The sequence below is a fragment of the Epinephelus moara genome, chromosome 9 (genome assembly GCF_006386435.1).
Source record: "Epinephelus moara isolate mb chromosome 9, YSFRI_EMoa_1.0, whole genome shotgun sequence".
NCBI classification, from domain to species: Eukaryota; Metazoa; Chordata; class Actinopteri; order Perciformes; family Serranidae; genus Epinephelus; species Epinephelus moara.
This window is the reverse complement of record NC_065514.1, coordinates 7,870,280-7,880,499: the sequence shown is the minus strand read 5'-3', so window position 1 is coordinate 7,880,499 and position 10,220 is coordinate 7,870,280. Positions and strand designations below refer to the sequence as shown.

General features: G+C 39.1%; 1 protein-coding gene across 2 annotated transcripts in view; it reads left to right on the top strand.

The window, feature by feature from the left end:
• Positions 1-1,938: 1,938 nt before the first annotated feature.
• LOC126395791 (protein unc-13 homolog B-like) overlaps positions 1,939-10,220 on the top strand; it is a 91,728-nt gene continuing 83,446 nt past the window's right edge. For both annotated transcript variants that reach the window (XM_050053513.1, XM_050053512.1), the window contains exon 1: positions 1,939-2,223. In XM_050053513.1, coding sequence (XP_049909470.1) covers positions 2,202-2,223 — 22 coding nt within the window. In that variant the 5' untranslated portion in view covers positions 1,939-2,201. The remainder of the gene's footprint in view (positions 2,224-10,220) is intronic.

Below are 10,220 nucleotides of genomic sequence, written 5' to 3'. Positions count from 1 at the left end.
TAAAGAGAGAAAAAATATTTTTTTTTGGGATTCATTGGTTTATGTCATGACTTTTAAACAGGTGACTTCGAATGAGGCACATATTTAATTTAATTTAATTTAATTTAATTTAATTTAATTTAATTTAATTTAATTTAATTAATTTTATTTTATTTTATTTTATTTTATTTTATTTTATTATTTTATTTTATGTTAACTGGCTCTTTTTGTGAACATCTTTGTGATGAAGGGATAAACTTGACTTGACTTGACACTTAAAAAGAAGTGTAATAGTGTGCAGCAACACTAAGCAGCTTAACTCAGACACAGAAAAGGTCACAGTAGTGCGACAGATAATATACTGGAATAAGACAAACTATGTGGGAATAATGCACTGATAACATACATTTCAGAGTAAAAATAGCCATAAAATGAGAAATAAAAGAGATCTGAGAAATTAACAAATTAGTGCTCTTGTGTGTTTTAAATAGGAAAAGTCAAAGGCAGTACACTTGTAATTTTCACATTGTGTTATTTTGACTAAAAAAGCAAACTATAAAAGCATATAGAAGACTAATTATGAAGCTACAAGTGTAAAATGTAAATGTAAAACAATAGAGCTGTCTTTAAAAAAAGTCATAAACCAGCTAAAATAATCACTCTTATAAAGAGCTACATTTTTGTAATCATTCTTTATTCAAATAACACACTGTAAAAATGACTCAGTATACAGTTGAGAGTATACAAACACAACAATAACAGAGAGCCAAAGATATTATAAGACATACAGATGTAAAGTGTCTCAGTAGTCTGTTGGTTGGTCGAATCAAAAAGCAGTTTCATGTAGTGTTCAACATCCTTCAGAGAAACACCAATATAAGGTTTATTATTGCTAAACTTACATTTACGGAAAATACTTCGCCAGACTCATTACCCAGTTAATTATTTAAAAAAAGTAAAGTCAATAGAGTTATGGTTCATGATAAATCTGCAAAAGTCTTTCCAGAATGTCTTGGTGTGAGAATAATGTGAGTAGTTTTTATTGAACACCATTCAAGTGCAAACTTTAAGGCATATTTCAATACTTGAAGAATTAACTGTGTACAATATACATAACGCAAATCAAAACACAATCTTCAAATACAGAGTTCTTACATTAAGGAAATGAGGATAACAGAAACAGGTCCAACAAGGAAAACCGTTTCTGATCATCATGTACTGAAGAGATTTTGCAAACAGCTTGAGTTCACTCTTCTATCCACTGATGTTAACCTTCAGATACTTACACCTATGAACAAAGTGTTTACCCAACAGAATCAAATTGTTAATTAAAAACTGCATTTTTTTTCTCCTTTAAAATTACAACAGCTTTAATCAGCATCACTTTTAAAGGGTGTATCAATATATCCAAAATTCCTGTACAGGCTCAGACTGGAAGAAAATCTCAATATCGAATATTAACTGTCACTTTTTGGGCTTTTGGTAGGACTGGATAGGATAAATATTGTTTCCTTAATTTCTTCACTGTATTCTTATTAAAAAATATTTTATTTTCAGCTGGTTTGGATAATAACAGCTTCCAATAAAGGAGAATTTGCTGGTGGAAATCTGATAGTTTTACACGCAGAGAGAGCAGATTGTGTTAATGTCTTTTTTATATTTCTGCATATTTATGAATCATTTGAAGGACACCTGCTTAATATTAATCACAGTTAAGTATTTAAAAGGAAACATGCATTAACTCTTCAATTTAAGTCATTTCCAAACTGATTTTCAGAGCTACAGGTGTTTTATCTGCTCTGAATCTGTGTGCGTCACCTGTTTCCTCCTCTAACCTGTTCCCCTCTGCTATTGGTCACATGTATTTTAACAAGCCCCGCCCTCCAGCATAGTCCTGCCTTCTCATTGGCCGCCTCAGACGCCAGTAACAGGTGCCTCGGCCCCGCCCTCCCCTCCGCTCTCAGTGCCCTCAGGTTGTTCTTCAGTCTGAAAACCTGTGATGAGAGTTTTAATAATGGCGAGGCCGTGGCGGGGGGCTGCAGCTCTCTGCTCGAGTCCAGACTCGGGGAACCACCTGTGAACATCGACTCGGAGCTCGCCGGCGGTTTGAGAAGTGATTTAACGGGTACAATGATCCAGTGACACCGGACAGAGTAAATCTCCGCTGAGAGCTGCTCTTACAAACTGTGTCAAAGTGCTGGACCGTCGCTGGAAGCTTTGCCATGTCGTTACTGTGTGTCAGAGGTGAGTCTCACTTCTAGTTTCATTTCTTTACTCGGTTAGAAACTATGTTACGAGTTAGTTTGACACGTTAAACCCGAGTTTGTTGACTTCAATCTGATAATGTCAATGAAATCCTACTGAACAGGTTCTCTGGCAGGAGGCATCCCCCCTCAGGGAGGAGAGAAGTGGCGACTACATTTGTCCTGTCGTGATTTAACCTATCACATCTTTATTTTTTTTTAAAACCCATACTTTTCATAATTACAATGAAAACAATAATTATATTTGAGATGTTTTTAAAGCCAGAATAGTGTGTGTTATCTCTGTGTAATTGGAGCCCTCCACCATCTCGGTTTCCAGCTGTTGTAGCCCAACATAATCTGTGGTGTGTTGACTTTCAGATATGACCACAAAAAAAGAAAAATAATAAAAATAGATTAGAGTAAAATCAAATAAGTAAATAAAAAAATAAAAAAAAATAAAATAAATAAATAAATAAAATAAAAGCCATTTTCGTTAATCCCACCTTAAAATAAATTATAAATTGGAAAACAAACATTTATTTGAATTGGACTTCAACTTTAACCAAATCACATCCTTTCCTTGTTTTTTGGTTTCATCATAAATGTTCTAATTATTTTTTTTGTGTTGCATTTTATGCATGAATTGTGCTAAATACAAAATGTTTAATTATTATTATACAGTGATGTTAATGACACCAATGTTTCAAGGCTTTCTGATGGGTACTTCAATTTCACTGACACTAATTTTACTGATGAATATGATAATAATAGTTTGACGTCTTTCCAGAAAACTGATACCACTTGACATTTTTTATTTGTCAGCAGTCCATATTAGTTGTTTATTCTATAGGTTATGTCCCACCCCGCCTAAAAATGTACAAAAAATAAAAAAATTTGGGGTCAAAATGATGGTAATAATATAAAAATTAACTTTTTGTGTATAGCACCTTTCCAAACAGGGGTGTCAAACATGCGGTCCAGGGGCCAGAACTGGCCCGCCAAAGGGTCCAATCTGGCCCCCTGGATGACCCTGCACACTAACATAATGTGTGGTGTATTCACTTTCGGATATGATCAAAAAAGAAAGAAAGAAAGAGATAAAAAATAAACGTAGTAGCCATAAGTATAATCTATTATTAATCGCACCTCAAAATAAATCATAAATTGGAAGACAAACTTTTATTTGAATTGGACTTCATTTATGATTAAATCATCTTTCCTTGTTTTATAGTTTTATCGTAAATGTTATTATTATCGTCGTTGTGTTGCTTTTTTTTTTGCATGAATTGTGCTACATACATAATGTTTGATTATTATATTATAGTGGTGCTAATGACACTAAGGATTACTCTACCTCTGATAGGTACTTCAATTACTCTAAAGATTTTACTGATAAATATGATAATACTGGAAGAGGTCGGATGTTTTTCCAAAAAAACTAATTTTTTTTATTATTAGTGGTCTATATTAGGTGTATATTCTATGTGTTATCTCTGCCCCAGCTCCAAAAAATGTACAAAAAAATAACATTTTTAGGGTCAAAATGATGGTTACCATATTAAAATTGACTTTTGTGTGTAGCACCTTTAAAACGGGGTTGTCAAACATATGTCCTGGGGGCCAGAACCGCCCCACCAAATGGTTCAATCGGGCCCACTGGATGACCTCGCACACCTAATAGTGATGTGCTTGTGAAGGTTGCTTCAGAGGCTTTTCCACCCCGACCATAATACAGTTCTTTTCTTTCATTTAAATTGGTGTGGTGATGTCAGGATTACGACACAGGAGTGGAACTGTATGAAAAAATGCACATGTAATGACAGTGAGTAGTCGACTGACTGAATGTGGAAAAACTGAGACTTTAACTGTCCTTCTTTGAACAAAAAAAAAAAAGGTTCCACCTGCGATCAAATCAGACTGTGTGTGGCCTGTGAACTGAAATTAATTTGACAAGTTTAAAGTCTTCTTGACATGGACACGTTTCCAGGCGGAAACAAGACTAAAGCAAATGAAGCCGGGGTGTGATAACACCAAAAAGAAGCTGGCCACTCCTGCTGCCTGCTGTAGCATCCTCTGCAGCAGCAAAGCACATTATGCAATATGTTGTTCTGTGTCATCAAGACCAAAGCCCAGCAATTTGGTACAGTGCTGCCAGGATGAGAGGGAAGGACAGTAAATCATGGCATAAGCTGCAGACTTATTTCGTTTAAAGCACATCTGTAATGTTGATGCTCCCCCTCCTCAAAGAAAAATACATTTAATATGATTTTGTTCTTCATAAAGTTTATCAGAAAGTGTTATTTTTGTCATTAAATAAATGGCTTTAATTATAAGTAAACATTTTACTCATGTCTTTTCCTCTGCGTGTGTCAAATAGACGGCATCTTTTAAAAAAATTATATGTGGAATATCATCGAGCATTTAGTTCAAAAAGTGTAGCCACAAGCTGGACTCAAGTCAGCATTATATCAGGGATGAATAGTTCACTTTCACTCCCTATCCTGAACATTTCTGACGACCCAGTGCGTGGCAGACTGAGGCTTTGTATATAAATCCCCTGTCTGATCCTGTTATGTCTAATTATCCTCATTTGGGTGCAGACAGCTCCATATTGTGGCTATAAGTAGTTCCTATTATGCATCTTGTGCCTGGCGTGTATGAGTGAATCACTGACAGTATTGTGTCCCTCCTTCCCATCTTTTGATTCTGAATTTTGGACTCCAGGCCTCATACACACCTAAATCTCTTCAAATATCCCTCAGATACCTCCACTCATGCATGTTTACACAATCAAGCAAACACCTTCTGTCATGATCTTAAGTGTCTCTAATGCCTGTGCAAATGTTCCGCACGTCACTGAGTTACGGCTGTCACAACTCTCAAGATATACAGACAAGCAGAGCAGGAAGTAGCATGAACTTATCAGTCAGTGGGTTTCTCACTAACCAGCAGCTGATTGTCACTGATTGGGCTGTGTGTGTTTTAATTTTTCTACCTTTTCACAACTTTTCAACATGCTGCCAAAGTTGATGCGCCAAAAAACTGCAGTTCTGTTAGTGGCCACTTGAGGCTGGCTACAAAAGCGAGGCAATCCCCATAGGCAAAATCTCCAACTTTGCCACAGAAATAAACATGTTTGCGGCCTCTCTTATGTCCCCCCTTCTGACAACTTTGTAAATAACTCAGCCATTTATAATTTATTAAGACCTGATGTGACACATTATTAAGGGTATGGTGACAGGTTGTCTGCGAGGTGTCGCCACATTCTATAGCCCCTTTCACACTGCATGTTCAGGGCGGGAATATTGCGTCAGTATGCCACCTTGCTGTTCTGTATAACATATGATTGCTGAATGGGGAGAAAGAGTGGCCTTTATTCCGCCCTGGAGGTAGTAACAGCGCTGAAACGGTGTCTTTATAAACAGGACAGCTTGGCAAGACAGGGTGTGACATTTTGACGACGTGTTATGTGTGTGATCCACTGCAGGAGATTTAAAAAGTAGCTGTTAGCAGTTAGCGGCTATCTCAGAAAAGAAGAACAGCGGCCGCAAATTGGGAAAACAAGTTGATACAGGAGCTTCTTATCCTCTGAGCAGAGGACTAGATTAGCTGCCATATTAAATTATTGTTATTGCCACGTTATGCCATTGGTTTTGTTTATAAAGCGCTGCCGTCATGTGTGTTTCATCTCACACTAGAGGCTGATGCTGTTGAGTTACACTTCTTTTGATTGCAGAATACTGGAACGCAGTGTATAATCACACTGGAGCTGTATGATGCCACTGTTGTTTGGTTCTGTGTACAAAGCAAAGGAGGTTATGCCTCCTCTGTAGTAGGGCTGCAACTAACGATTATTTTCATTGTCTAATTATTTCTTCAATTAGTCGACTAATCATTTTATCGAAAAATGTGTTAAAATGTTGAAAAATGTCTGTCTCTCCCAAACCCCAAATTGATGTCATCTAATTCTTGTTCCGTACTCACGCCAAAGGGTTTTAGTTTACCATAATGGGAGAGTGTGTAAAGCTGCCAATATTTGAATGTAAGAAGCTGCAATAAGAGTATTTTGGGGTACTTTTATAGTACTTTTCTATGAAAAATGACTCAAACCGATTAGTCGAGTACTAAAATAGTCACCGATTATTTTAATAGTCGATTAGTCATCAATTAGTCGACTAATCGTTGCAGCCCTACTCTGTAGCGGACTTTGTAGCGACCCTATGGTGCGATTTCTGAGTAAATAGGACTTATGAGTCAGATCCATCTCTCACTCCTCCACAGCTCCACCCTCTCAGCCATATATGGACATTTCTGGCTCCAAATACTAAGATGGCGACAGCCAACAAACCAGTGGATGATGTTACAGTTGCTACGTTCATTGTTTTATACAGTCTATGGGTGTATTACCTCCACTATAAAATGCTGCAGGAAAACTTGGTGTAATATTAACTTGAATGTTATGTGAAGTATGACCACACATCGCCCTGTCATATGTGGCACAAAGATCACTGCAGATATTCCATCACAGCGATACAATGCTGATTTTCAACCAGCTTTGTATCATATCAATATGGATAGTGTGTTCACATGAGTTGTGGTAAACTTCTCTCCCTCGTACCAGCGTCCAGATCTCCCAGCTCATCTCTCAGTTTTGAGTTGGCTCTAGGGCTGTTGCTTGAACTACAGATTGTACTTCCACATTTTCCTATTCCCCATCACCCATGCTGCCACCATAGACACAAAGAGAAGGGTATCAAGAGAGAAAGCCACTCCTCTCTCTCTTAAATTCAGACTGAACACGGATCAAACGGCAAAACTAGGCAGTGCTGATTAAATACAAACCGAGATTATCTTACTGTATGGCCTATATCCAACCTAAAATGTCTTCAGAAACATATTTTAGTGCCCTGTTTGGCTGTAATAAGAGAGTTTGCAAACAGGAAGTGGGTGCCATACTGTTTCTTGCATAGTGATATTGGAGGCTGAATAAACTGAGATCCAACCTTGAAACGAAGGAGTAGTGATCAAATATGAACAAAGATCGCATAATGTCACCCATCAGCGGGAGCATTTATTGGTGCTGTGCTGCGCAGTGCATTCTGGTGGTTGCAGATTTTCTACCTCTCGAGCAAAAGCAAATGCCATAGCCATTTTTCTCTGTTTTCTCTGGTCATGTAGCACCAATTTGAATACGTTTTTGCTTGTCTCTTCTGCATAGACAGCCTAGTTTCATGTAAAGACCATCTTTCCAGTGGTGTAATATGAAGGACAGGCAATTTCAGATCATCCTGGTTTCACTATCTCATCACAAAAAGTAAAAGTGAGTATCAGTGGCATCTTTGAGCAGGAAACACAACAATGTTTTAATGTTTGGGAATCATAAAATCCAAAAGAAAATCACTTTTGACTTGTGTGCTCCTTTAAAAAAAGTAAAAAATCAAAGTATTTGTCTTTAAAACCTGTAAACAAAGAGCCTCAGAAGGGATTCAGGCATCGATACACCAAGCTGAGCAAAAGAAAGCCTCCTGGCAGGGAAAAGGTCACCAAGAGGCGAGTCTGTTTGGCTTCACTTACTTTCGAAAGTTCAGCTGAATGGCTCTGGCAATCAAGAGTTATTGTACCAAATGGGGCCTTTCACTGCAGAGCTTTCATACTGTCCATTTATTGATCACTGTTATAGCAAATGTAGGCTGGTAGGAGTTATGCAGAGCATTGATAACAGAGAAAAGGCTGCTTGGGCAGGGGTTTGTGTGATTAGCTGATGTTGTGACTCATCCCCTGATAGCACAGCTTGACAGTGTTGCGTATTTATTGGGAGTCGAGATGCTTCATCTCCATGGCGATGTCTTTGCACAACAGATAAGTGGTTGCCCTTACAAGTGGAAATGTGGGGGAGACTCCTGCTGTGGATCAGGGCAGGGCTGAGTGGATGCATGGCTCACATGGACCCCATGATGCTGCAGAATTAGAGGTGTACAGATTCAGACACGTGATCACTTTAGGGACAGGATACTTGGTAATGTCTGACACTAGGGAGTGGTTATTGGTACAGAGTACAAACAGAGGAGGAGTGTGGAAGGCTAAGAGCTCATACACAGGATGGCAGCACTTGTGGTAAAGTTTGGTCTTAGTCTTAAGGACTCACATGGTCTTATGCAAGTTTTTGAGGGAAGTGGTTGTGGACTGAGCTGATGTCAGTATTTCATTTGTTGTCCATCTCCCAGTGTGTCATAAAGTGCCTTGATTAAGGTAGCTAAAAGATGATCATCTGCTCAGACTGGACAACGTCCTGAGGGTTGATACTGGAATATTGGTGTGTGACGCTTGACTAAAAAATCCATTCTTATTCCTGACTTGACTAGTTTTGGATGTTCAGGGACAACCGTGTAAATTTGCGCTCATTATATCCCTTACACTCCTGTTTTCACAGGAAATGTGCGGTTTCTGCTTGTGAAATGTATACAATCTCTTTTTAAAATTAAAGTATAATGTAGGTTAATAAAAACATGATTTTTAGGTTTACTTCCTTAGGTTTCGGCAACAGAAGCACGTGATAAGGGCTTGAAAAAACATCACGGTTTAGTTTTAAATAAGTGTTGTTAACGTGATGTAATGTCAGGTGACATACGTCACATAGGTCACGCGATGTACGTCACTGCATAGTAAGCTACACATACTAGCACTCTATGTTGCCATTTAAATAACTCTGTTGACTTTTGGTTCACACTGGACACGAACAGTCTGGAGTTTGTTTGACGTCCAACGCCCCTCCCACCTTATATTGACTTTCTTGCTCTTCGTACTAGGGCAGTTGCTCAGAGCCTAAAAACACACGCACGCCTGGTGCGTCTCGTTCCACCGCTAAAGAGTGCCTTGCTGCACCGGTATTAGATGCTGAGGGCTGCGAGCCAAGCATTGGTATTTGACAAGCTGGGAGTGAGACCGCGTTCGACCAGGCTGTGCCACAGGGAGTTAAGGCCCTGACACACCAAGCTGACAGTTGGCCGTTGGTCAAAGTTAGGCCAATGGTGAGCTTCTGTTGCCCTAGTTGGTACGGTGTGTCCCACACCACTGGCCCTCGGCGGCACTTTGGCCAATTCAGCATGTTGACTCGGCACAGTGGAGCCCGTGAGCGAATGAAATCACTCTGATTGGCAGTTCGGCTCAGCACATGAGAAAAGAAACGCAAGTGAGGAATGTAAACAAAGAGCTAAAGTCCAGAGGAAGTGATGTCGAAACAAACTTGTTAAATAAAGTAAGATTGTTTTTCTTTATCCACTTAGCTCTTTTGCAGAAATGTTTAGTGATAGTTTGTGTTATTGTTCTCTGGTGCATGGTAAATATGCTCTCTTCTTTTAACATTGGGTTTTGTTGTTAATGTGCTAACTGGCTAACTAGCATCAAGACGGTCTTCCGGTTTCACTTTTTGAATGATGATAACAGATTACTGCCGTCTGCCGTCATGGAGGGGTATGTTGTCTCATGCAGGCGCAGAACATATGTGCTTGTTGGCCGTGGGTTTGGTGTGCAACTTTTTGGCAAAGACAGGGTGACGTGAGCCGACGCAGCAGGGGCCTCTCGTCGCTGCTAATTCTCCGACGTCAGTTTGTTGTCTGGGCCTTAAGGATTTGGGACATTTGAGCAATTAAAGCAGTTAGATTTTCTAAATATCTGGTAAATGCATTGCAGTACATTACATGAGTGTTTCTCAAAGTCGGTGCAAGTAATGCATTGGACTGATTTTTGGACAAAAGCAGCAAATGAGATGTCATTGCTTGGAGCTCTATGCTTTCTACATTGCTCCTGCGGACTTATTGCGTGCTGAACTGTGTCCACACAGGATATTGAGCTTGTCTCATGCATCATCACGCCTCTTGTATGCTGATTTTCATATTTCAATATTAGTTTTACTTCTCATTTGAAAGCAGTGATGTAGCAGCAGTGTTTCCCACAGGACAGGAATCTATTTGTGGTGGTGTGATCCGGGGGGGGGGG